Consider the following 26,871-nt stretch of genomic DNA (forward strand, 5'->3'; position numbering starts at 1 on the left):
TTCCCAGAACACAAAACTAGAAGTTTTTCACCTCAACACAAACAATGAAATCATTTAAATCACTATCTATCCCTCTATGCAACCACCAACTCCACAACCCCCGTATCCGACTCCTTATCCCGAAACACCCCATTCACTTTCCACCCCGTCCGCTGCGCAAGTTCCTCAAACATGCCCTCGCTGCGCCTCTTGCCCCCAAAGTTCAACATCCACAGATCCAGCGCTGCAACCGCCAAGCTGGGCTCCTCCTGGAGAATCTGCTCCGAGATCAAAACTCGCGAGTCCGGGGCCGCTGCATCCCTGACTCGACGAAGAATCGTCACGCAGTCCTCATCGGGCCAGTCGTTTAGGACTCGTCGGATGTGGTAAACTGCTGCACCCTTGACGGGTTGCTCGGAGAAAAAGCTGCCGGGAATTTTGCGGACTGTGCGCCAGGTCTCGTTATCGTCCCTTTCTGCCTCTGCAACAGCCTCACGGATAACGTCCTCCACGTCGAACAGCACACACTGTTCCGGACGAATCCCCGGATACGCTCCCAGAATCTCCTTCAACGCCTGGCCCTTTCCACCACCCACGTCCACTATCGCCATGCGCTCCTCATCAGCGAGCTTCTCAATCCAAGAGAAATCATACATTCCCAACACCGGCATTGGCTGAAACGACGCCGCCATCGTAGCATTGAACTGAGCTGCCCGCTTCGGCATCGTCTCCAATATCTCATAAAGCGTCTTATCGGGATACCCCGCCGCATAGCCGAAGGGTGTCCGGCTGGCGCTGGTCGGCTCGTTCAAGCCATGTTCCGCCATGTAACCGGGCCATTTCACGGCGGGGACCAGGAAGAAATCGAAGATGTGTGCGAAAAAAAGTGCTTGGTAGCTGGTTGGATCGGTGAATTGGAGGGATTTCGGGGTGTGAGCAATGTGGCCGGGTTGAGGGGAGGACAGGACGCCGGAGGCGATGAGGAAGTTGGTTAGGCGGGTGAGGAGGGATGGAGAGGCGTTAAGGGTGGTTGTTAGGGTGGTTACGGGGATGGAGGCCCCTGGCGTGGTGGGGATTAGAGTGAAGATTTTGTGGTCGAGGAAGAGTTTCATTATGCTCATTTCGACCATGGAAAAGTAGTAGGTGTGGAGGGGGGAGGACTCGGGGTTGGTGGTGGACGGGGACATCTTGGTTGTGGTTGTTGTTGTGGTGGTGGTGTTGATTGATTGATTGAGAGATTGTGTGGGACAGGACATTGTGTGATATGGGTTGTGTTTTATATAGTTGGTGTGCTTGGTGTGAGATTATATTCGGTTGAGTTGAGCGTATACAACACTTGGACTGTACAATGGGGGCTGCATATACCGGGGGCGAGGAAAACCTCCGTCTCCCGACGGAGAGAGGCATTCACTCTGATTTGTGGAGACCTTTGGGTGGCATTGCCGGGTTCAATGCAAGGGAGACATCATTTTCCATATTGTTGACTGGACTAGGCTTCTTTTTGATAGAATCGCCCTTTGGGAGAGATTACTATTTCAGTAGATGTTTGGGAGTTATTGCGTAACTACTTCCATCGCTACGATATACTTGATCTAATGGACACGAATTCACGAATTGAATTTGACCGTCTACTACCAACTACTTACGTACCAGATGCAACGCGACGACATAAAAAAGGTCTCACTATTATTGTTCACACATATTCGCGTTGCGAGATTTAGTTATCCTGCTGGGAGCCAAAGTTGGTGTCTACTGTAGTACATTTTCCGTAGACATTGAATGTTGTGGCATAGCTGAACCCAATGTGTATTGTAGTATTTATGCCCTTGTCTACCCGTCTTTTAGTCTTAAGGCACTGTACTGTATACCGTGATCCAGCTGTGGGCCCATGTAGCCAAACTCTCGCTAGCGAAGGGAGCCTGCTATCTTCGGCGAGCCAGGTGCAAGAACAACAACTCTTCCGCCCGTGTTCTGTTTACTTCTCTCGCTACCAACACTATCAAAGGCAGAAGAGGTGGCGGAGGATCAGGTAATATCTGGGATGAATGAATGTCCCAACATTTCCTGTGCGTCACAACTACAAGGAACGCCACCTGCAATGCTTCTATCAAAACAATTGTCGCTGCCATTTAGTTCTACTCATACTGCAAAGCAGACGTGAGCCTTATTTGTACATGTACATTGAGAGTCATGCTTCCTCCATTCCCAGGTTATCTCGCTTGACAGTCACCCTCGCATCCCCCTTCAACCACGCACTACCGACCCTAGAAAAATCCAGTTGCTCAAAGTCTTCAGGCGGCCCAGTGCTCGACCAACGAACGTCATATGTCTTCACCATGTGAGCCACCATCTCCCGCGCAATCATCCCCGCCATCTGCTCCCCAGGGCATCGATGACATCCCGCCCCGAACGGGAAATAAGTCACCTCTGATCGATTGCTCTTCTGCGTCTCGCTCAGCCTACCGCCCTCCATCCACCTTGTCGGATCCCAGATATGCGGATCAGCATACGTCTCTGGGTCATGATGGGTCAGATAGGGTGAAATCGACACAATGCAGTTTTCGGGGACCACAATGTTTCCCTTTCCGGGAGCAGCAGCATCGGCGGGTAGTTGGTGTGGTTGCCGGGCCCAGCGGATCATGTTCACTCCAGAATACCGTCGGCTCGTCTCTTTAAGCGTGGCAATCAATGTAGGAGACCGGTGAATGTCCGCACCAGTTGCCAAGGCTGATTTCAGCGCTTCAAGATGCGTAGGATTGCGGAGCAGCTATTGCAGCAGTGTTAGCTGCCCAGCCATTCCTTACAGGATTAAAGCGACTACTCACCTCTAGCACTGTCCATGCAATACTCGCTACAGTACTAGTATGAGCAGCAAACATGAGCAAGGTATGGTGCGCAGCAAAATACTGACGCAGGTGCGCTGTGCGGCTATCCTTGAGGGTGTAGGCGATGTAATCGAGCGAGTCCTGCCACTTTTCTGGATTCTGCTCGCGCGCCTGCAGCCGCTCGTTAAAAATAGCCGCCATCCGATCGCGGGCATGATGGAGACGACGAGCTGGGCCGTGAGGAACCCAGTTGGGCAGCAGGAAGTGAAAGGGATGACCGATATCTGCTTCCATACGGTGGAGGAGATCAAGCAGCTCGTCGAGGTGGTGATCGTAAAAGTCCTGCCCCATCAAGCACCGCACGATCACCCGGTGCGTATAGCGAGACATCTGTTCGAAGACCTCGATGTCCGGTTTCTCGGCCCAGTTAGTTGCAATCTTGCGTGCTTCTTCCCCGGCGATGCGCGTATAATGTTCCAAGGCAATTGAGCGATTTACGCCTCGATTGAGCGAGCTCACCATCTCCTTGAGGTGGGATAGGTATCCGGGAACAACGACTTTCTCTAGGAAAAGACCCTATTTCATCCTTATTAGAACAATGTTAGAAAACTTGATGGTGTATGGCTACCATGCCATCCCCAAACGACCAGACCTCCTCACGCGTGTCCAGATAGAACCGATTTAGCTGGGCGCCACGGAGCATAACAATCTTGGTCAAAAGGAGATTGATTTGAAATACAGGCCCACATCGTGCCGTCGCTTGTCGGATGTATGATATCGGCGACTTTCCAAAGGCTTGTGCATCACCAACAACCGGCAGGCCGATCCGGGGCTGGGGGATCTTGCGACTGGGCTGGGAAGCCTGCTTCCGTACCCAGTACAGCAACCCGGCGACCAACGCCACGATAACGGGAATACGCCACATCGCGAGAACAAAAAAGTTTTAATTTGACTTAGTGCCCTTTCAAAAAATGAACTGGGCGTGATTGGTATATATGCAGCTGATTTGACCAGTGAGTGGCTTGGGCTTCACCACCAGCCCGACCTTCCGTGGAGGAACGGACATTTTCCAGTCGCACCACGTCTGATGTCCGCAACACAGAGGAGCTTTCCTTATAAAGTCCGCATATTCTCGCAAAGGATACTACACGACCTTTCCACCCTGTAAGCGCCAGAATTCATTCATCATGTCGCACGACCAGCGTTCGCCCTCCGAGGAGGTCTCTAGGACCGCCCTGTCCAAACCTGCTTCGGAGTCGACTATCGTGGGCGATGGGCACCACCCACTGCCAGCCAAAGACACCAGTACACGGGCATGGCTAGTCGTGGTGGGCGGTTTACTGATCTACTTTCCGACTTTTGGTATGTCTTTATGACAGTGGATTCTACCTGTCACTTACACATTCTCTCACTGCAGGATTCCTCAATGCTTTCGGTACCTTCCAAACGTTTTACGTACAGGATCTCCTTGCCGGAACCTCCAGCTCCAAGATTGCTTGGATTGGCTCTTTGCAGGTGTCTGAATTGCCCCTGGATTTGACTTGAACCTAGCTGACCTGTTTAGATCTTCCTCCTCTTCATTGGTGGTCTAGTGGTTGGCCCTCTGTATGACAAGGTGGGAGCTACCAAGCTCTTGGTGCCGGGGTCGGTCGTCTATGTCGTCGCCCTGATGCTCACCAGTGTGTGCAAGAAGTACTACCAGCTCATCCTGGCTCAAGGAATCTTGTTTGGCTGTGCCAATGCGCTGCTGTGAGTTCACATCATGCATATTCCGATGTCAGCTACTAATGATGGGCAGCTTCTATCCAACTATCGCAGCCATCAACCAATGGTTTGATCGGCGTCGAGGGATAGCACTCGGACTTGCTGTGTCGGGGTCCTCACTGGGCGGAATCTTCTGGACAGAAATCATTCAGCTCATGCTTGACCACATTGGATTCGGATGGACCGTCCGTGCCTGCGGGTTCATCAGTCTGGCTTTCCTTGTTCCAAGCTGTGTGTTGATCATCACTCGGCCTCCAGAGCCCGGGGAGAGCAAGGACATGCAGCTCGACTTCAAAGCCATCTTTACCGATACCAAGTATCTGCTCTTTAGCGTGGGAATGCTGCTCGTGCTCTGGGGAATGTTCATTCCCTTTTTCTACCTGCCATCTTACGGAGAGACGTACGGAATGAGTGTGACGGGAGCAAACAATCTCCTCGCCTACATGAACGCAGGGTCCTTCGTCGGTCGAGTTCTAACGGGCCTGATGGCCGATCGCCTGGGACGGTTCGTTTCCTTGCCTCATTATTCTTAATCGCGTTCACTAATTCTCTTTACAGATTCAACGTTATCTCACTGGCTGCACTAAGCTGTGGTATCCTGCTCTTTTGTCTTCACAAAATCACCACATCCGGCGCCATCATTGCCTTCTCGACCCTGTACGGCATCTGCTCGGGCGGGTTGATCTCGCTACAATCGGCATGTATTGGCCAGATCACTCCTGACCACAGTATTATTGGTGTCAAGATTGGGCTTATGATGGGTTTCTGTTCGGTTGGGTATGTTCTTCCCTCGGTGAAATTTTTCCAGACATAGAGAGAGCTTTGCTAACCAAATGGCTTCCTCTTGGCAGAGGCTTGACCGGTAGTCCAATCGCGGGGGCTCTTCTCAGCGCCGACCACCAGAAGTGGTATGGATTCATCGACTTTTGTGGTTCGATCCTCATGGGCGGAGCTGTGGTGACAATCCTCTCTCGCTACGTGGCAGCTCCGCGGGAATGGAAGTTTTAGATTGCTCTTTTGGTCATGCACCACCCCAGCGCAGCTAGGTGTCATGAAGCTGTTGTTCTGCTTTTAGTATATGTCGGGCAGGTCTAAAGACCATATATATGGGAGATCTAATTGGGAATTCGTAAGACGAGTGGTCAGACATAGGAGATTAATGAAGATGAGGAAGCTACGACAGTATTTACCTAGCACTGGATGTCCTCTCCACAACGAACATTTGTAGATTTCCCTCGATGTTTAGCTAAAGTCCTTACTCATTAGAGCACAGGCTCTATCTGTAATTCTGTGTAAGGAAGAACATCACAGGTACCTCGTCGTGGATAATGCTGCTTACGAGATAGCCACTTCACGATTAAGACAAATCTCAGTCAGGTGTCATCCCTGAGTTGACAATAGCTCTACGCTAAATTTAGGCATGAGAAAAAGGTCGATAAAGTATACCTTTGCTTTTCTCCTTGGGCTTTTATTTTTTTTTTAATTTATTTTATTTTTTTATTTTTTTTCAACCTTGGTTGTGTCTGTGAAGATGGTGAATTGGATGAAGTCCTAAAAGAAACGGCTAGTACTAAGGTTATAGATATATAAATTATCCATGGCTCAATGCCGGAAACACCATCTATTTAGGTGAGGGAACTAAATGAATCTTAAAAGCCGCCGCAACGTGGGGCAAAGCTTCCATAAGGAAAGACAGAGGACTCTGACAGCGATCTTACCAATTGGAATTGATAGTGAGTGTTTCTTCGGACAAACCCCCATGCTTGTCGCCGCGATGGAACGGGGACAAGCATGAGCGGGTGTTGTGTGCATAAAGCTCCGTGCGCGGGCGGGATTTTCTCCCTTGTTCCTCTCCACTCGCCCACTGATCCTCAAGCCATCCGCCGCTTCCTCCCGCTGTCGCCCGTCTCGCGCTTCTCCCACTGCCTCACCATTCTGCCCCGATTCTGCCCCCATCCTCAGCTTACTATCGCCATCTCATCGCGAAGCTGATCAATGCGACAGAGATTACTGAGGATCTCATCGAGGGCTGACTAGATTGTAATCAGTATGGCCACCACTAGGGAGGATTGCTCTTCGCGAAGGGCAACGTGTCAGCCATATAAACACACCTGGCCGACCATGGTGAATAGAAGATCATGCGATAGATTCAACTTTCTATAGACTTACTGTATTTCATTCTATTCGACCCTTCAACGTCGTCCCCGAAACCATCACAATGGACACACCACTCTCATCGTCTGAGACCTCTCCCCGCTTCTCCAATGCCGTCCCCTCATCGGTCTCTTCCATGACACCCAACGCGGACCCCTCAGTTATTGTGGGGCTTGCTTGTCGTGTCCCAGGAGCTACCAACCCAAGTCAGTTATGGGAAAACATCGTCGCGCAGAAGGACTTGCAGCGGAAGATGCCCGCGGATCGGTTCAATGTGGACGCTTTCTATCACCCAGATGGGACCAACAAAGGCACTGTACGTGCAAGAAGCCCATGATAAGGTTAGAACGGTGCTGACTGCTGCAGACCAACGCCAAATTTGGCTACTTCCTTGACCAGGATATTGGCATGTTTGACGCCGGGTTCTTTCGGATTTCCGGTAAGGAAGCCGAAGCGATGGACCCTCAGCAGCGGTTGTTGCTGGAGGTTGTCTATGAAGCGCTTGAGGATGCTGGCATCACTCTGGACGAGGTCAATGGATCTAATACTGCTGTCTTCTGCGGCTCCTTCACCAACGACTACAATGCCATGGTCACTAAAGATCTTGAGTATTACCCCAAGTACACCGTCACCGGCACAGGAAACGCCATTCTTTCCAACCGGATATCCTATTTTTACAACCTTCATGGCCCCAGCGTGACGATCGATACTGCATGCTCGTCGTCTTTGGTATGTTTCCATCTTGGCAACCAATCGTTGTCTCAGAACGAATCGGATATTGCTATTGTGGTCGGCTCAGCCCTTCACTTTGACCCGAATGTATTCATTACAATGACCGACTTGGGCATGCTGTCAAGTGACGGTCGCTGCCGGACGTTCGACTCCATGGGCAGTGGCTATGTCCGGGGCGAGGGTATCTGCGCCGCAGTCCTGAAACGTCGGCGCGACGCGGTATATAACGGTGACAACATCCGCGCCGTGGTACGTGCTTCAGGTGTGAACCACGATGGTATCAAACAGGGAATTACTCTGCCAAATACCGATGCCCAGGAGAAGCTTATCCGTCGGACGTACGATCTAGCCGGTCTAGATCCAAACGACACGCAGTACTTCGAGGCACACGGTACAGGTACAGCCCGAGGAGACCCGATCGAGGCGCGGGCCATCGGTGCTGTTTTCGGCTCAACACGATCTGAGCCACTCTACGTAGGATCGGTTAAGAGTAACATCGGCCATCTGGAGGGTGCCTCGGGTTTGGCCGGTATCATAAAAGCGACTTTGGCCTTAGAGAAAAGCCAGATCCCACCCAACATGCACTTCAAACGGCCCAACCCGGAAATCAATTTCGACGAATGGAAAATCCAGGTGCCGCAGGATATTATTAATTGGCCAGCGAGCGCGAACGGTATACGCCGTGCCAGTATCAATTCTTTCGGTTATGGAGGCACTAACGCACACGTCATTCTGGACGCCTACAAGCCCGAAGATAGCGAAGCCAAATTGCAAGCCATCCCAGCCATCTCCAGCAGCATACCCGTTGATCGTCCGTACCTGATTCCGCTGAGTGCGCATTCGACGAAAGCCGGAGATCTGTGGGAGGACAAACTGACTAAGTATCTGTCAAACGAGCCCATCGGTAGGCCCGCGGTCAGCGACCTCGCAGTTAGCTTGTCTACACGCCGCACAATGCATGGCAACCGCTCGTTCATTATCGGGAAAGACATGCCTACTGTTCTCCAGGGGCTCGAGCAGCCACCTAGCCCTGCTGCTGCCTGGACGCGCCCGTTGAAGGAGACCCCCCGGATCGGATTTGTCTTCACTGGTCAAGGTGCTCAGTGGTTTGCAATGGGCCGGAAACTCATCCAGCAATCGCATTTGTACCGGCAGACCCTGGAGCGATGCGATGCGATCTTGCAGAGCTTGCCAGATGGACCTGACTGGACAGTCCTGGAAGAACTGCTGCGCACAGAGGAAGCCAGTCGCCTGAAGGAAACCCGGCTATCACAGCCCATCTGCACTGCCATGCAGCTTGCCACGGTATGCCTATTGAAACAATGGGGCATTGAACCTTCCGCAGTAGTGGGGCACTCATCTGGCGAAGTAGCAGCAGCCTATGCGGCAGGGATTCTTACGTTTGAAAATGCTATGATTGCTGCATATTACCGAGGGCTTTACATGTCGAGCGGTGTCGATGGCTCTACGACCACGGATGGCGCCATGATGGCGGTTGGATTGACCGAAGCGGAAGCAAAGAAGGAACTTGAAACCTACACTGGCCAGATCTGCGTGGCTGCCGTCAATAGTGCTTCTAGTTTAACACTGTCTGGTGATAAAGATGCCATCGTCCGCTTGAGAGACAGCCTCGTGGAGCGAAAGATATTCGCCCGACTGCTTCAGGTTGCGCAGGCCTTTCACTCACACCACATGCTTCCCTTGGCGCCGAAGTATGAAGAGGCACTGAAGAACTGTGCTGGGTTCGGTACAAGTCCTGCACGTGTCCGCATGTTTTCCAGTGTCACTGCTCGATTAGCTCGACCAGGGGAAATGGGTGCCGGATACTGGACGGCCAACATGACGGGTACTGTTCGATTCTCCGACGCCCTTACCGGCATTCTTCTGAACGAGGAGGATGAACAGAATGTTGATATTCTTGTTGAGATCGGTCCCCATCCCGCGCTGAAGGGTCCTTCGCGCCAGGTCATGAATGCTCTCAAGCTCAACCTTCCTTACCTGGCATCCCTGACTCGCGGAGTGGATGATTACGAAAGCCTGTTGACACTGGCAGGTCAGCTCTTCCAGTATGGGTTCCCGGTTGACTTGATTGCCGTGAATAGCGACCATTTTCTTCGAAGGGAGACAGGTATCATTCAATCTGAGCTGCACGGGAAGCGACTTCGGGACCTGCCGACCTATGCCTGGGATCACAAGCGGTATTGGTCTGAAACTCGACCTATCCGCGAGCATCGGCTGCGCAAGCAGCAGCACTCAATCCTCGGGGCCCGAATGCCTGGAATGCCGGAGAGGACTCCACACTGGAGGAATTATCTTCGCCTCAAGGAGATTCCGTGGCTCGCGGATCATGTCATAGACGGTAACGCCGTCTTCCCAGCTGCCGGCTACTTCAGCATGGCTATCGAGGCAGCGGTCAGCATGTGTGCAGAGGACTCTGTTATCAAGGAGATTGCTCTGCGGGATCTCAATGTCCAATCGGCCCTACTATTGAGCGACTCAGAGGAAGGGACAGAGGTCATCATGGAGCTCCGACCGGCAACACAGTCCGGCAAATCAAAGTCGGCACTATGGTACGAATTTACAATATACTCCTACGGAGAGACCAAAATCCTCAACGAGCATTGTTCCGGTTTGGTTTCAGTTGAGACCAACGCTCTGACTTTGCCGATGCGATGGGAATCTTCAAAAACTTTCGATGACCTGGCAAAAGAGTCACAGGAATCGATACCCGCGGAGACTCTGTATGACCACCTGACGGCGCTGGGCCTACAATATGGTCCCAGTTTCCAGTTACTGACTGGCGATGTCCAGACTGGACCAGGATTTGCATTGGCTGGTCTCGACTTCCAGCCAAGCCAGTTCTCCGTCCAGGCGGCCGACCTCACAATTGCACATCCCACATTGCTGGATGCGTCCTTCCATGCGATATTTCCTGCTATTGAGTCTGCTCTTGGACGCTCTCTCGATGAGCCCTTAGTGCCCACCTTTGTTCGTTCTTTCAAAGTATCGGGTGATTTCCTTGCCTGCTGTAGGGAATCTCGGGAACAGAAATTCCAGGTCACTTGCTTCACTCGCCTGCCTGGACCACGTGTTGCCCTAAGTGATCTGACGGTTTGTTCAAAGGAGAGCAACAAGCCGCTTCTGCAATTCAAAGGTCTTGAAGTCACTGCACTCGGATCTGACAAGACTGACAACTCCGCTGGTCGTTCTCTGTTCTTCCGTACCCGCTGGCAGCCCGCATTCACGTTCTTGGGTCCCGATCATCCGGCCGTGGCCCAAAAGAATGTCTCAGAAATATTGGATATCTTCGTGCATCAATTCCCTGATACCAGGATCCTGCATATTTCCGATACGGTCGATGGCACGCGAGATGTATTGAAGCATCTGGGAGGTCGATCGAACGAGAGACGTCGTTTCCACTCGATTACTCCGGTGTTCCAAACTCAAATCGCACCTGAAGAGATCGATGCCCTGAGCCAGGAATGGCCAGGCTTGGTTGAAATTTCGGAACCTGAACCGAATGCGTACGGCCTGGTTGTTCTCAGTAGTGATGTCGCGGATCATGATTCCAGACAATTTGTGAAAGAAGGCGGGTTTGTCCTTGCTCTCGGACCGCACCCACAACCCGAAGGACTTCATGATGTCTTCTTCACCAAAGACTTGGCCGTCTGGCAAAAATCGACGGACAATGCGCAGAAGCCGAAACAGCTGTCGCTGATTCTCCCTTCATGTCCTAGTCAGCGAACTTTGGACATTGCAGATGGGATGGAGATGCAGCATGGGAGCAGTGTCTTTGTCACCCGTACCTCCTTAGCAGCCCTTTCCAATGAAGCGCTCCAAGCAGAAGACATTGTGGTTCTGGCGAACTTGGATGAAGATGTGCTCTTTGAACATAGCTCGTCTGATCAAAGCACCTTTTTTGGGATTAAGAGACTACTCACGGCTGGTGGCAAAAATATAGTCTGGGTGCTTGAGGGCGGCTCGATGGATGCCCCTAAGCCGGAGCATGCAATGATAATTGGTCTCGCTCGTGTTGCTCGCAGTGAGAATGACCAGTTGCGCTTTGTTACCCTTGACCTTCCTCGCGTCTCTACACAGGAAACCGTCGTCAGGCACGTCTGGAGACTACTAGACCGCTCGATCACCGAAGACGAGGTGGCTGTAAGGGATAACTGCATCTTCATCCCCCGAGTTGAAGCTGATGACCAGCTTAACTCCAAGCTCCGCAACGGCACCAACTCCCAACCCCGTGAGGAACCACTTGGCGCAGGTCGCCCACTGGCTCTGAAAATCGGCCGCGTGGGTCTTCTCGAGACACTTGTTTTCGAAGACGACGAGCAGATCTTGGATACGCAGCTCGCTGATGACGAAATCGAAATCGAAGTTAAGGCGTCCGCCATCAACTTCAGAGACATCGCTGCCTCGATGGGTATCATCGATGACTACAAGCTCGGCGATGAATGTGCGGGTATCGTCACGCGTATTGGAGCACAGGTCAACCCCCGGGATTTTCAGGTCGGTGATCGTGTCGCAGCATGGAGGCCAGGTCAAGGAGCTCACAAGACAATTGTGCGCAATCCAGCCTCCCTTTCCTACAAGCTTGGCGATATGTCGTTTGTGGATGCAGCATCCCTGCCTTGTATCCTGACCACGGCATATTACTCCCTTGTTCATGTCGCTCACCTCCAGCCCGGAGAAACAGTCCTGATCCACTCTGCGGCGGGTGGTGTTGGCCAGATGGCTATTCAGGTTGCCCAATATGTTGGTGCACGTGTGATTGCCACTGTGGGTTCACAGGCGAAGAGATCTCTGTTGAAATCTCGCTACGGACTTGCTGATGATATGATATACAATTCTCGCGATGACAGCTTTGTCCGAGATGTGCTCAATACAACTGGTGGTCGGGGAGTGGATGTTATCCTCAATAGCTTGGCTGGAAAGCTTTTGCATGCTACTTGGAGCTGTGTTGCCCCGTTCGGTCGCTTTATTGAGATTGGAAAGCGCGATATCCATGAAAACTCAAAGATCGATATGGATCCTTTCCGTCGCAATGTTGCCTTTGCTTCGGTCGATTTGATTACCATCTTCGAGAAGAACAAGCCCTTGGGCGCGCGTTTACTCAAGGAATGTGGTATCCTCGTTCATAAGGGACACATTACTCCCCCGGAAACCGTCACAGAGCTCCCCTACTCCGATGCTGTAAAGGCTTTCCGTCTTCTACAGATGGGAAAGCATACCGGTAAGGTGGTTCTCGTGCCTCATGCCGGAGATAGGGTTCCTATCCGCCCGTCAACATATCGCAATCAGCCACTCTTCAAGCATGAAAAGACCTACCTGCTCGTTGGAGGCCTAGGTGGCCTTGGTCGAACCCTTGCTGAATGGATGGTCAGGAAGAACGCCAGACGCCTAGCATTCCTCTCTCGCTCTGGTGCAGACAAGGAGGAGGCGAAGCGTACAGTGGAGTGGCTCCGAGAGCGAGGCGTTTCCGTTACTGTCTTCAAGGGAGACGTTTCCAGATATGAAGACGTCGAATGCGCAGTCAAAGCCATCGATAATCTTGGCGGTATCTTCCAAGCTGCAATGGTCCTGCAAGATGCTCCACTTGAAAATATGTCCTATCAGCAGTGGCAAATCTGTGTCGAACCCAAGGTCAAGGGTACCTACAATTTGCATCAGGCAACTCTAGGTACGCAGTTGGATTTCTTCATTTGCTTTTCATCCGCGTCGGGCAGCATCGGCTCGAAAGGACAAGCCAACTACTCATCCGCCAACTGCTACCTTGACGCATTGATGCGACACCGCCGAGAAATGGGACTCGCTGGCACTACAATGAATTGCGGTATGATCGTCGGCATTGGTGCTGTAGCCGCGAACCAGGCCCTTCTCAAGGTCATGATGCGCAGTGGTTACGACGGAGTAAACAAGGAAGAGCTACTCTACCAGATTGAGGAAGCAGTCTTGTCCGATAACAGCAAGAAGGTCTCTCGTCGTGGAGTTGACCTTCATCAAACCATTACCGGAATCAACATGACCAAAGCAGACTTCTACTGGTGTCAGAAGCCCTTGTATCGGAACCTGTACAACAACCACGAGTTTCTGGGCCAAACAGCCATCAAGCAGGGAACCAAGAGTCTAGCTTCTCAGCTTCAAGTTACCAAGTCCATCGAAGAAAGAACTACACTAGTTCTCTCAGCCTTCATTGAGAAGGTCGCGGACGTACTATCCGTTTCTGTGGACTCGATCGAACCTGCGAACCCTCTGTCAGCCTACGGACTAGACTCCATCATTGCGGTGGAGTTCCGTAAGTGGTTCTCTAGAAGCGTGGGTGTTGAGATTGCTCTTTTCGACGTACTCGGAGCTCCTTCCATCCTCGCTTTAGTGACCAAAGCCAGCGGACTGATCACGATCACCACAAGCCACGACCACAAGGCTGAGAATGTCGACAACGAGGGGGCCAAGGGGAATGAAGACCAAGAGGTAGAAACCCAGCAGCGCCAGCTGAACCAACCCATCCCCCCAGCAGCGGCTGTTGGCCCTGTACCCATGTCTAGCTTTCAGCAGCGACTGTGGTTCATTCATAACTTTGGCGATGACAAGACCTTCCTTAATCTGTCCATCACTTCACATCTCGAAGGCAATCCGGACGCCACAATCCTGGAGAAGGCCTTGAACGAATTAGTGAATCGGAACGCTATTCTCAGAACTGGCTATACCGAGGGAGATGAGTTTGCTGAACAGACCGTCCTAGACATGCCCAGTATCAGCTTGGAACGCATTGACGTATCGTCAAAACCAAACCCCACCGTTTCACTCCAGGATATAATCCAACGCCGCAGAGCGATAGAGCTGGACATCGAGGAGGGTGAAGTTGTTAGACCCATATTGGTCCGGTTGAGTGATGATCAGCACGCTCTGGTTTTGATCTGCCACCATATCGCCATTGATCGTGGTAGTGCAAAATCGTCGCTGAACCAACTGACCGGTATCTATGATGCTATCCGCCAAGGTAGAGATCTAGATATGGTTCCCCGACCGGGAGTGAGCTATGCGGACTTTGCCGTCTGGCATAACCGATTGCTCAGCTCACCTTCTCTGCAGGCTGATCTGACCTTCTGGAAAGAGAATCTGTCTGGAATGCCGAAAACATGCAAGCTCCTCCCCTTTGCCAAGTCTGAAAGGCCTTTGCACGATGACCTTCAGCGGACAGTTGTTTCTGGCATCCTGAAGAAGAGCCTTCTAAATAGGATGAAACGAATTTGCTCACAATCGGGGGCGACCCCATTTCAATTCCTGCTGGCTGCTTTCCGCGCCTTTATCTTCCGCTATACTGAGGACAGCGACTTGGGGATTTTGATGATCGACGGTGACCGACCTCACCCGGATCTTGAGGACGTGCTGGGATTCTTCGTCAATATGACCCCCATCCGGTGTCAGGACAGCTGTGAGGGTGCATTCGACCAATTGCTTGAGGCAACCAAGACCCGAACCTTGGAAGCCATGTCTCATAATAAAGCGCCCTTTGACAGCATTGTAGATGTTGTCAAGGCGGAGAAAACAACCAGCCACTTCCCTTTGGCCCAGATTGCCTTGAATTATCAAATTCATGGCACATTCCCAGTCTACCGCACCCAAGATTTCAACGTTCATGATGTGCAATCCGTGGATGTACCAACCGCCTGCGATATGCAGCTTGAAGCGCTTGAGCACCCTGAAAGAGGCCTGGACCTCCGCCTTGAATACTCTTCAACGCTTTACGGCTCAGGCGACATGAACCGCTTCTTTGACAATTTTGTCACATTCATGTCCAGCCTGATCAGGGACCACCGACAGCCGATCGCCGAAGTCAATTTGTGTGGCGCGCTGGAGATTGCCCATCTTGAGAAGAACTTCTGGAACACCCAATTTACTCAGAACCCCTGGGGCAGTGTGGGAGTGTGCCAAAGGATCATGGAAAATGCCGCCAAGCAGCCAGAGGCCGTGGCGATCGCTGCATCGGACGGAGCCGCTATAACATACTCCGAATTGGTGGAGCGCGCTCAGAGGGTTGCTGCATCCCTCAAAGCATCTGGTGTCACTGAAAGACAAAAGATTTGTGTACTGGTGGATCCAGGGGTCGATGCTGTCATCGCGCTTCTGGCTGTTTTACTCACCAGATCCTGCTATGTGGCCCTGGATAGCAGTTTTGCCGTGGATCGGTTGGCATTTATGGCGTCTGACTGCGGCGCAGGAGTCTTGCTTTTCGGACCAGAACTTCAGGGACTGGCGGAAACGGTTGCTTCCAAGTCTAAGTCAGGCCTCAGGCTACTGGATACGAAGAAGGCAGCGCTGTGTGAGGATAGGTTTGTTGGAGATTTGCCTTCTGTCAATGAAGATCCTTTCTTCATTATTTATACATCTGTAAGTCGTTGATCTTAGGTTAGATAAATTCCACTGATTTTTTTTGTTTTGTTACTAGGGGAGTACTGGAAAGCCTAAGGGTGTAGTTTTGTCCCACGCGAACACTCAGCAGATGCTGGCGTCCGTTGGCGAGTATTTCAGATTTACATCAGATGATCGATTTTTGCAACAGTCCTCGCTGTGCTTCGATCTTTCCGTCGTTCAAATCTTTTCTGCGTTAACTGCTGGCGCCCGCGTCTGTGTAGCAAAGCATGATATCCGGAAGGACCCAGCTGCCCTGGCTGCCTTCATGCATGAAACGGGTGTGACCATAACCTACTTCACGCCTACCCACTTTGCTTTGCTCCTAGAGCATAGCTGGGAGACTCTTCATCAGTGCTCGCAGTACCGCGCCGCTTTGTTCGCTGGAGAACGGCTTCCAGTCCGCATTGCCAGGGCATTCTACGACCTACAGACACCAGCCGTCGTCTACAACACCTGGAGTCCGAGCGAATTGGTTGTTCAGACAACAATTCACAAGGTCGATAAGCCAGATGACGACGTCTTTGACATCCCGATCGGTCGGCCACTTCCTAACTGCCGCCATTATATAGTTGATGCGGTACTCAATCCGCTCCCGGCGGGATTCGTCGGCGAGATCTGCGTTGGAGGCGCCCAAGTGGGCTTGGAATATCTAAATCGGCCGTTGGCCAATGCAACCTCTTTTGTGAGAGATCTCAATCCCACCCCAGAAGATCAAGCACGAGGTTGGAAGAAGATGTTCAGGACAGGTGACAAGGGATCGTTTCTGCCAAATGGGCTGCTCACTTTCAAGGGTCGAATTGCTGGGGACAAGCAGATCAAGCTTCGCGGATTCCGGATCGACTTAGGGGAGGTGGAGCAGGTACTCTACAAGAATGCATCAACACCAGATGGCCAGGGTATCGTGGATATCTCAGTCATCGCTCGAGATTCCGAGAAGAGCGATGCGACGTCTCCCCTGACTGACGAGCGGCGACTTATCGCTTTTGTCATCACCAAGAAACCGCTTCAGTCATCCCAGGAACGGGATGAGTATGCTAACTACCTCCACCGTATGGCACAGGCCTCTTTGAATCAGTACATGTGTCCAAACGGCTACCAGTTTCTCGAGAGGTTGCCCATGACTATCGGCGGAAAGGTGGACCGTCGCAGTTTACTGACTATGAAACTGGACTTAGCGCAACACACGACCACTCACACTGACAGTAGGCCAGTGACAGAGGTTGCTGGCGATTATGCAGAAATCCTGCAGGACGTCACCGGACAGGTGTGTAGCCTGTTGGGCATTGACAGGTCAATTGCTCCGAATGACAACTTTTTCGAACTGGGTGGCCAAAGCATTTTACTTCTGCGACTGCAGTCGCGGCTCAAGAAGAAGTTCAAAGTCACACTGAAGTTGCAGGAGCTCATACATGCTCCCACGCCTTTAGCTATTGCTGGAATGATTCAAAAGCAGCTTAAGGGGCCCGCGGGTGTTCAGAATGAAAGTGCTTCGAAGAGCATCGATTGGTCGGAAGAAATTTCGTTACCTGCTTCACTCATGAACACCGACTACAGCCAGCTTTCTCGCTTCCCGCGTACCGATGTGAGCAGTATACTGCTTACTGGTATAGACACCTTCATTGGCCTTCACATGTTGGCCACTATCCTTTCGAACAACCACAATGCGACAGTTTACGTCATTGGAATCCACGATGAATTGACTGCGGACCATCTGGTCGAAGGGTTGACTAAGTACAAGTTGCTGGATGCTCACCTTTCCACTGAAGATGTTCTTTCGCGGACTCGCGCCGTTCCGGGGAAGATGACTTCACCTCGTTTTGGACTCGCAGAAGAGGCCTTCAGAAACCTGGCGGACACGGTTCGAGTGATTTTTAACATTGCAGCGGATGTTTCGCTCCTCAAGACATATGTCAACCTGAAACCCGTGAATACCAGCGCCATTCTGACACTCATCGAGCTGGCTACGAGCAGCCATGGCCACCTACTAGAAATCCACCATCTATCAACATGGAGTGTGCCCCATCTGCAAACCTGGAAGAAAACCTCCCGGACACGAGCATTCGCCAGCAACAGGGAAGAGGACCCCAGCCATTTCACACCGCCTACAGCCGACGAATACGGATATTTCAAATCTCGCTGGGCTGCGGAAATGTACCTCACCCAAGCTGCCGCTCGTGGTGTACCCGTGTCCATTTACCGTGCTTCCTCCGTCTCTGGCAGCCGAGCCACCAACGTCCCAGTCCCTGAAATGGACTTTATCAGCAACATGATCATGCACATGATCCAGCACCGGGCTATTCCTGAAATCAACTCCAGCAGCCTCATTGACGAGGCTGGTGATTTTGTCGTGGATTTTCTTCCTGTTGACGCCTTGACATCTTCGATGTACACTCTGGCGTCTGAAGAGAGTGCCGCAGCCCCTGGGTTGCAGGTGTACCATTTGGGCAGCTCACAGCCTCTCCCTCTTCAGGCCTTAGTCGATGTGATACCATCGTTGGATCAGTCGGGCGAGGCTGGCAAATGTCGTGTCGTCCCGATGCAGGAATGGCTGCGACTTGTGTCTGAGGGAGCTAGCGAAGAGGAACAATTGCATTGGATGGTCATCAAGAAGTATTTCCAACATGGTCATTCCATGTTCGCGTTGGATAAGTCGCATACTGTGGCTGCTTTGAAAAAGGCGGGCAAGGAGGTGGAGTTCCCTGCTATTGATGTGGACTACTTAAAGAGGCTGCTGGACGAGCGGGGTCCGGGATTGCAGCAGTAATCTTGCTGTCAAACACAGACCCTGCTGGAGTAGCACGATACCTAGGATCTAGCTTGTTAAACTGATGGATAGAAATTGACATTTGAATCCTCTAATAATCCAGATCCAGCATATCAACACCATACCGTAAATATATTTACCCATAACGATTCACATTTCTAACCCAATGCAATCCCAAATATGAAAGCTTCATAAACTCATAAATCGGATATTCTAGTATGCTACCAACTGAATGGCTCCACCACGAATTGGCCTTGTATGGGCATATGGCTAATCTAGACCCCTGAGGGTAATTTGTTTTCCTCTTTGGGCCAAATTGCGAACCGGTTGGTCTGGTCGGATCTGTGAGGTGCGGACAAGGTCCGCGCTTCGGTGTAAGCGGGTCTATACGACGTGGGCCGGCTACTCTTCTTTACAAAGTGGAGAAGGCGACTCACGCTCATTCCTCTGAACCCACAGTTTTCTTGAGTTGGGACTTATATAAGATCATATTCCCAGAGCTCGAAATTCTCTATCTTGATAGAAGTTTTCAAACCGGCCCTATTCTAACAATTCTTTTTCTATACCGATTGGACATTCTTTTCCAGACGTCTCTTGTCTTTCAAACCATGGCCTTCAACCGTATTGCTGTCTATGGTCACCGTGGATTCGTTGGCTCTCGAGTTGTTCCTGCTCTGATTGCCTCGGGAGCTCCAATTACTGTTTTGCATCGCTCTACCTCGGATACCTCCAACCTCCCCGAACATGTCAGAAAGATTGAAGTTGACGTTTTTGATGAAGACGCTTTGGTTGATGCCTTGCAAGATATAGACATTGTGCTGTCAGTTAAAGTTACTGCGCATCTATATCTTTTGGATTCTATGCTAATGGAGTTCTCTCAGTTCTCTGGTTGGAGACGAGGGTACCGACAGACAGTATGGTTTTGTGAAAGCCATCCCTAGGACTAATGTCCGGCTTTTCGTCCCTTCGGATTTCTGCCTGCGATATTGCGAGCAGGGAATGCGCATGCCCTGTATGACGGCAAAAGCGAAACTCGAAAAGGCTTCTAAGGATGCTGGGATCCCAGAGACTCCTTCTTCATCTCAATAATCACTTTGGTCTGATTACACTAACTCCTTGTTATAGCACCAAGGACTACGTAGCGGCTGCGTACGTCGATATATTTACCACCAGACCTATACACACTATACAGAACCGGACCATTACCTTGTCAGAGCTTGCACCAACAGGCATGGAAATTGCTGCGATCATGAAAAAGAAGAACGGCAGCGACCCGTCTATTGCGACACGAAGCTTAGAGGAAGTCGATCGAATGATTGAGGATTGTATCAGCAGGGAGAGTAATCTCGCCGTCCCGTCCTATTGCCGCAAAATCTGGGGAACGGGACAAATGATGAAGATGCTTCCCAATGATCTATGGGAAGTTAAGGACTACAGGAAAGCAAGTTTAGAGGACCTCGTCCTCGGAGGAAAATTGGAAAGCTATAGAGCCCTACCCGATCATGTGTGGGAGTATCTTAGAAAGATGCTTTGAGACGTGTATATAGCCATCTTCTACTAGTCTTGCCCATGATCCCACCAGTCTCAAATGAGATGGGGCATGGGATATAGCTATTGGACCCCAGAAGTGGGCTCTGGGGCCCCTATTGGGGTTACATATTAGTACTTGTCCAACAAGCCAAGTCCCTGGGACTGCGTAAAATAATACATCCTCGCCTGTGATCTAGAAGTATTTCTTTCACACTCCTCTAATTCCATCAACTAAGTAGGTTTCCTTTCCTCGAAAATAATCATGATGGGTGAAACAAGCCCGTGGACGGTTCTCTTGGATTGGTTTGAGGGTGGGGCAAACCCGTTCCGATTCGGATGCTAATCCGATGGGTGGGACGAAACCCTCGCGATCTGTCCCGAAACGGAAAGTATATAGTGGACCTAGGAGTTCCAAGATTCCCCATGCACACAGCCACTAGCGAACGGGATATGCTTTCCATCCCATCACTTAGTAACTATGCTACGTTGTTGTTGTCGTCATTATCGTGCCTAGGTTGCCGATGCTGAAACGATACCTTTATACAACATGTTGACCCCCTAATCTACCTCCCCGACCATACCGCAAAACCCATCTTCCGCCCCCTCATTAAATATGCCAAACAGTCAGTCATCTGTCGAAGACCGCTTGCGGCGTCTCATCCCGAGCCTCTCGGTATATAGCGAAGGCACGCACTATCAAGACTGTCTCGAACTATACAACCATGCGCTGAGAAAGAAACCACTGGTCTGCACTCGGCCGCGGACAGAAGAAGAGGTCTCCCGCTTGGTTCAATTTTGCGCCGAACAAAAGACCCCCTTTGCTGTTCGTTCAGGTGGTCACGACTTCTTCGGCCGCTCCGTGATTCACAACGGCATTCTTATCGACATGCGTGACATGGACACGGTTAGTGTTGCGTCGGACCGAGCTAGCGCACGCGTTGGTGGCGGAGTGATTGCCGGCCACCTGCAGGAAACCCTCCATTCTCACGGCTTGTTCACTCCTACTGGACAGGCAAAGTCTGTCGGCTATGTCTCTTGGGCATGTGGCGGAGGGTACGGCTTCTATGTTGGAACATACGGGTTTGGGGTGGATCAAATACTGGGAGCTCGAGTGGTTTTGGCCGGCGGCGGTGTGGTTGACACCAACGAAGATTCAGAATTACTATGGGCACTCCGCGGCGCTGGGGCTGCCACGTTCGGCATTGTCGTGGAGCTTCGCGTGAAGGTCTACCCAGTGCCTAAACTATACGCGGGCTTCCTGGCCTTCCCCTTGGCCGATGCCGCAACGGTCATGGGCAGGATTGAGAGGCTCTTAGATGATGACTTTCCTGATGAGTTCAGCGGAGATGCCATCGTTGTAAATCCTGAAATGGCTCCAACCCCGGTAGCCGAGCCTTGTTTTGTTATGTTTTGGTGTTGGACTTCGCCCAGCGGGGACCTCGGGCCTGCGAAAAGCTTCCTTGAGCAGATGATGCAGGCCGGCAGGGTTCTGGGGAACACGGTCACGGAGAGTAAGTTCTATGCTTCCATTATGATATGGACTTCCAGTAAACTGACCTGTATCAAGCTACACCAGCCGCCTATGGCTTGGGTGATTCGTCGTCAGAAACATTCTTCCGCAGTCGAAACGTCGATCGGATACATCAGAAGGTTGGCACCATTCTCGCACGGCACCCTCCACCGTACCCGCTGTCCGCTGTCATCTTTCACAATAATCACGGTAAGGGTGTTCGGCACCAAGTCGCCGATCCTGTCGGGGCGGCCTTTCCGAATCGATACCAACATGTCATTCTCGGCCTTCATGGGGGCACCAGGCCAGGCGGAGTTGACGAACAGGAGCTTGCAACAGCAGCCAGCTGGGTCATACAATTGGAGGAAGCGATTGATCAGAACGGTCTTTCCTTGCGAGGAGGGTTCCCTGCCTTTTGGCCCCCTGACCAAGTAGACATCGAACGATTCTTCGGCGAAGAGAAGGCCTTAAGACTGCGGCAGTTGAAGGCACGACTAGATCCGAACAATCTGTTTCACCGTGCTCTGCCCGGTCTATATGGATGCTGATATTAAGTTATATTTTATAATTATATTCAGCTTGGAAGAACTTATATATTATATATTCAAACTTAGTATCTTCCTGCAATATAGCTTGCTATAATCTAATATAACTCCAATTTTACATACTCGCAGTTTAATTTACCAACCCGCCTGAGTCGTCGTGCCCATGTCTCGCCGCTTTTGCCTGTCGCCGGCTGCCTGATGCCTCGAGCGCGATCTAGGGCACGTCGTTATTGACGTACAAGTAAAGCCGACACACAGTCAATCGCTCGGTACTCATGGAGGAGATGCTGTCGGAGAAGCCATTGCCAAAGTTATCTGCGCATGTATGGAGTGTGATTGACCATTGGGAGGATATCCTTGGGCGGGGCTGTGTAGATGACGAATATTACGTATTCCCCCTCGATGATACGACTCCTAGCTGATTACTCGATAAATGGGGTCAGATTGACTATTGGGAGGGTATCGTGAAGCCCATAGCGAATTGGGCTGTGATTTTAATCGGTGGTTTTATTAAAGTGAGGGAAGAATCGCCCGCAAGCGCTCGACTCAGAGTTGTTGGACTGTCGTACAGTCTGGGAGGTTATCTCTAGTCAGGCATTATGGCGTGTGCAGAAACAGACATCACAGGGTGCTTTCAGATTCTGGACCGGCCTGGAGATAAAGACAACTAGTAATGATAAAGTCCAACACTGCTCGTCCTAGTACTTGCTACACATCATGTATATTTGAAGGTGCGAGGCTCATAAGACTCCTGTGAGTCTACTGTTATTTAAGAAATTAATATTGATCTAAGCTTATATAAAACACAGCGCAAGCTTATAACAGGCCAATTTCTACTTACTCCTCCAGAACCTGCCCGGCTCAAGGAATCGCCATGTCAAAGCTAGGAAATAAAAATCCCAATTACCCGGCTGAAATCAAAGCATGTACTTGCCTAGATTTGGAGAGGCACAGAGATATCACATACTGGTTGACAACCGAGCCATCCATTGAAATTCAGTCTATCAACACCATGTTATAAATATGTAACCCTATAACTATGCACAGCTCTATTGTATTGCAATGAAATATACCAACAATTCTCATAACCTCATTAACCTCGTCTTGTCCAAGTAGTGATCTACCAACTAAACGACTCCTCGACATACCGTACCCGGCGATACCCTCTTCTCATAGCCAAATGCACCGCCGCACGCGCCTCATCCGCCAACGCGGAAGGCCCACATACCAGTACCACGGCAGATGATTCACTCAGCTGGGCTTCATGCGCGTGGTCCAGAACGAGCGATTCTAGATCGGGCCGACCGGGAAGGATATCTATATTCCCAGTGTCTCCCTTCCAGAGATGATCTCGGCTGCTTCGTCTATCGGTATCTGTGTCACTTCCGTCGTCATCACCGGACCTGGCGGGAGTAGGAGTTGAAGAAGAAGAAGAAGTGCAATAAAACGACCCTCGGAAATCATCCCTCGCTAACGCAGGAGCTAATTCTCTCTCCGCGACTTGCTGTGCGAACGCCTCTTGGCGGGTTACCCAGACGAGGTGCATATCCTTCGTTTGGGTCGTGGTGCTGTTGCTCTTCGAGGAAATTGTGTCTGACTCGATAGATGACCTTGCAATATGGTCCTGGATATACGGGACCGCGGCTGCTATGCCTGTTCCTCCTGCTATCAGTAGGACAGATTCGTAGCTCCATAGCGGAAAGTGGTTGCCGTAGGGCCCTTCGAGAAGGATGGTTGTGGTGGTAGTTAGATCGGGGGAGTTGGTGCATTGCTGGCGCAGGGAGCGGGTCCAGCCGTCGTAGGGACGAATCCAGAAGATGAATTTGGGAATTTGCTGCTGACTATGGCGGCTGTGTTGGTGTGGTTGTGGGTGTTTGAGTTGGGTCTCGTCGGGGGTGGTTGTGCCTGGTGAGGATGGGTCGGAAAGAAGGGGCACCTGGGTGACATCTATGTCTAGTCCGTTGTCTTTTGATGAGGAGGTCCCGCGGTGCTGAGTGTCGTAGGACCATGCGCCGAGTGTAAATGGGTGACTTTCCCAGCCGGTTAGTCGGAAGGGCTGATACAGGTAGTAGAAGTCTCCCGGGGAGGGGCGAATGTGTGCTGATCCCGGGGTCACTTCAAGACGGATGACGTCGGATGATGGGTCGTAGGTTGCTGTGCTGCGCGTATACTGAACGCCCTTTCCGGCGTTGGCTCGCACGTGGATGTTGCAGTAGATGAGGCGGATTAGGCGTAAAGAACGGTCGGCGATCCAAATGGCTACTGCTGGCCAAAGGTAGTTCCAGTATTCGTGGCCTTCGAAGATAATTGTGTGGCTGGGTAGAGAGTGGTTAGTTAGCTTGCATGAAAATAGGAGAGAGGGACTGACTAGAAGCATCCGAACAGAAGAGCAATGGAGAAGAGGATGTGCAGGAGAAGAAATGTCTCATATAACCGGTGGCGAAACCACTGCACGGCAAATGGAAGAATGACGACCATCACAACAGTTGCCTGTGGAGTGTTAGTGTGGACCCAAACGTATTCGTAAGCTACAGCCATACCAGTGTTCCCCAGATCAGATACGGCTTGTGAAGCTTTCTGATGACATTGCCTTCTGTAAGGTTGTTAGTAATATGCTTATGGGTATGTCGATGCGAGAAGCATACTTTGGTACATGATGACAAGGTAAATGAGGGTATGTGCGACAGCCTGGAAAGTAGCGATCCAGGCAATATGCCGATGGAACAAGTTAAACGTCCCAAAGCTCCATCCTGTTGCCCAGATGAAGATATTGTTGCGCCCGGCAAAGAGCCATACTAGCGGGAGATTGGCGAAAGATAAGACACCGGTTCGGTCAGCGGCGTAGCGCATGATTTGGTCCGGAATAGAAGGCCAACTGTATTTTCATCAGTTGTGCTGCATCGAGCCTATAGACTGAGGAACGTACTAGAGATTCCCCTCGACTGGCCGGTACTCCAACGTGCAAAAGACGACGCTCAACACCCAGAACAACAAAACGGTCACCGCTTCAACACGTGTGGGAAACGTCCACCAAAGCAGCTTCCGCCGTGGCGATGACAACGGAGCCGGTACCACCAGATGAGTCTGCAACCAGTGATATATCCCATCCAACGGTATCCACAGCCACTGTAGGCGTGAACGCGCCCATTGTCCTGCTCGAATGTCTAGCGCGTGGAAGATGTGTCGCACGAGGCGGTGGGAGATGCCAACAGCGATGACGAGGGCCCAGAATGCATATCCTAATAAGCTATTCCGGTCAGTATGACTGTTACAAAATATAGAGCTTTTCTGTCTTACCCGAATGCGTTATGTGACCATACCTCGAACTGCCAAGTATCCTGCGGAGGGAACAGATTAGATGGGTAGTCGCAGCGATAGACGTCATTGGGAGCATACTATTGTGTCGAATGTCCGACGATAAAAGGTCGGAGAGATTAGAACCGCAGTGGGGATGCGCTGGGACTTTGGTATCTGCCCATATTCGACGACCGGCATGCGACTGAGCGCATCGTGGGTGAGATTCTCGGCCAACTGCTCGCGGGGGATCAAGTCGACCTTGCCGTATTCAAGGCAGTAGCCTTGCAACTGAGCGAATCCCGCGATGTGCTCCTCCTCCGTACAGTAAACATCCGCCGAGGCATACGTCGAGGTCACCTTCAGCCGGTTCTGACAGCGCGCCTCCCAGGCTCCTTGGGCCGGGTCGCCGGAAAAAGAGAGATAACCCAGGGCGGTGTACACCGCCGTCACGCATCCCTCGTCGGTTGGCGGCCGGCCGGCAAAGGCCAGCCCCAAGTATACCAGGAGGAAAAGCCAGCTGGTGGACAGCATGGCATCGAGGATACAGAGGGAGTGAGTGATGATTGAAGAGGGGAAAGAAGGCAGAGTCACGACGCTCGGAGATGGCAGAGTGCGAGTGGGGCGTGACCGAGTCGCCCGCACCCTCCGACCGAGTCCGGCCTGGGGCGAAGTCTGAGGCCCACGTGGTCCTGAGAGTTGGAATGTATGGTACAGGTGCACGCCGGGTGCTCTGACTAGCGTAGCATAATCTCAATGTTTAATCGTGACAATAAATATCTTTACACTAAAACTGGAATTGAACTCGGAGGAATACTCCCGAATGGGACATTCGGACATACAGCACAATTGAAGCCAGGAACCTCGTGATCATCGGGATGGGTCCTATCTAATCTGATCGCGCCATCTGATAGCGCCCGTGCTGTGATTCGCTACATTACATCCAGGCAACATCCCTTGTGCCTCAGGCTAAGAACGCGAGTCAACTGGAAATTCTATGCGTTGTCTGTTCACACCTAAAGGCAAGAATTGAAGGACTGTACCCTACTACTCATGTATGCAATGATACACCTACACAACCTATCAAGCTTGGAAAGAGGAACATTAAAAAAGGATGTCCACCGTGTACTGCCCCCTCTTCTTTGAGTAGCAGCGATATATGTTTCTGATATACTTGGCACATTTTTGACAGTATATACGAAGCGTTAAAGTCTGTCCTGATTGATGGGCATTGGAGGCCGTGCAATATGGAAAAAGCAGAGATCTTGGTTGATAATGGTATCTTATATGCCAACCGATGGCAGTCAAGATAAGGTGCTTCATCAAAAAAAAAAAAAAAAAAAAAAAAAAAAA

At 51.2% G+C, this 26,871-nt stretch overlaps 7 protein-coding genes across 7 annotated transcripts; 4 read left to right on the forward strand and 3 right to left on the reverse strand.

Moving 5' to 3' along the window:
* Window positions 1-74: 74 nt before the first annotated feature.
* Window positions 75-1,235, reverse strand: BDQ94DRAFT_167615 (S-adenosyl-L-methionine-dependent methyltransferase; the record flags this gene model as incomplete). The annotated part of the gene is made up of 1 exon (XM_026770850.1): window positions 75-1,235. One exon carries the CDS (start codon window positions 1,233-1,235, stop codon window positions 75-77), a length of 1,161 nt encoding a protein of 386 aa, XP_026629765.1.
* Window positions 1,236-2,167: 932 nt separating this feature from the next.
* Window positions 2,168-3,729, reverse strand: BDQ94DRAFT_157601 (cytochrome P450; the record flags this gene model as incomplete). Its single annotated transcript, XM_026768765.1, has 3 exons — window positions 2,168-2,746; window positions 2,805-3,380; window positions 3,433-3,729. The coding sequence occupies 3 exons, from the start codon at window positions 3,727-3,729 to the stop codon at window positions 2,168-2,170; spliced, it is 1,452 nt and encodes a 483-aa protein (XP_026629766.1).
* Window positions 3,730-3,991: 262 nt separating this feature from the next.
* BDQ94DRAFT_157602 (MCT family MFS transporter) lies at window positions 3,992-5,576 on the forward strand (the record flags this gene model as incomplete). Its single annotated transcript, XM_026768766.1, has 6 exons — window positions 3,992-4,166; window positions 4,222-4,319; window positions 4,369-4,553; window positions 4,603-5,073; window positions 5,127-5,345; window positions 5,420-5,576. The coding sequence occupies 6 exons, from the start codon at window positions 3,992-3,994 to the stop codon at window positions 5,574-5,576; spliced, it is 1,305 nt and encodes a 434-aa protein (XP_026629767.1).
* A 1,210-nt stretch (window positions 5,577-6,786) lies between these two features.
* On the forward strand, window positions 6,787-18,639 carry BDQ94DRAFT_184852 (uncharacterized protein; the record flags this gene model as incomplete). The annotated part of the gene is made up of 3 exons (XM_026774736.1): window positions 6,787-7,038; window positions 7,089-15,851; window positions 15,910-18,639. 3 exons carry the CDS (start codon window positions 6,787-6,789, stop codon window positions 18,637-18,639), a joined length of 11,745 nt encoding a protein of 3,914 aa, XP_026629768.1.
* A 608-nt stretch (window positions 18,640-19,247) lies between these two features.
* BDQ94DRAFT_167619 (uncharacterized protein) lies at window positions 19,248-19,728 on the forward strand (the record flags this gene model as incomplete). Its single annotated transcript, XM_026770851.1, has 2 exons — window positions 19,248-19,459; window positions 19,521-19,728. The coding sequence occupies 2 exons, from the start codon at window positions 19,248-19,250 to the stop codon at window positions 19,726-19,728; spliced, it is 420 nt and encodes a 139-aa protein (XP_026629769.1).
* A 1,054-nt stretch (window positions 19,729-20,782) lies between these two features.
* On the forward strand, window positions 20,783-22,227 carry BDQ94DRAFT_167620 (FAD-binding oxidoreductase; the record flags this gene model as incomplete). Its single annotated transcript, XM_026770852.1, has 2 exons — window positions 20,783-21,680; window positions 21,737-22,227. 2 exons carry the CDS (start codon window positions 20,783-20,785, stop codon window positions 22,225-22,227), a joined length of 1,389 nt encoding a protein of 462 aa, XP_026629770.1.
* A 980-nt stretch (window positions 22,228-23,207) lies between these two features.
* BDQ94DRAFT_116563 (ferric reductase family protein) lies at window positions 23,208-26,090 on the reverse strand. Its single transcript, XM_026763682.1, has 7 exons — window positions 25,621-26,090; window positions 25,522-25,562; window positions 25,151-25,471; window positions 24,870-25,099; window positions 24,765-24,817; window positions 24,593-24,714; window positions 23,208-24,539 (listed from the first exon to the last, which is right to left on the reverse strand). The coding sequence occupies exons 1-7, from the start codon at window positions 26,050-26,052 to the stop codon at window positions 23,345-23,347; spliced, it is 2,394 nt and encodes a 797-aa protein (XP_026629771.1). The 5' UTR covers window positions 26,053-26,090; the 3' UTR covers window positions 23,208-23,344.
* Between the last annotated feature and the right edge of the window lie 781 nt (window positions 26,091-26,871).

The sequence above is a fragment of the Aspergillus welwitschiae genome (assembly GCF_003344945.1).
Source record: "Aspergillus welwitschiae strain CBS 139.54b unplaced genomic scaffold BDQ94scaffold_6, whole genome shotgun sequence".
Taxonomy (NCBI): Eukaryota; Fungi; Ascomycota; class Eurotiomycetes; order Eurotiales; family Aspergillaceae; genus Aspergillus; species Aspergillus welwitschiae.

Coding starts and splice junctions, on each gene's coding strand:
- BDQ94DRAFT_116563 (XM_026763682.1), bottom strand. CDS start 26,052: ATGCTGTCCACCAGCTGGCTTTTCCTCCTGGTATACTTGGGGCTGGCC. Junction 25,563..25,620: donor GTCGGACATTCGACACAATA/GTATGCTCCCAA, acceptor TTCCCTCCGCAG/GATACTTGGCAGTTCGAGGT. Junction 24,818..24,869: donor CCTTGTCATCATGTACCAAA/GTATGCTTCTCG, acceptor ACAACCTTACAG/AAGGCAATGTCATCAGAAAG.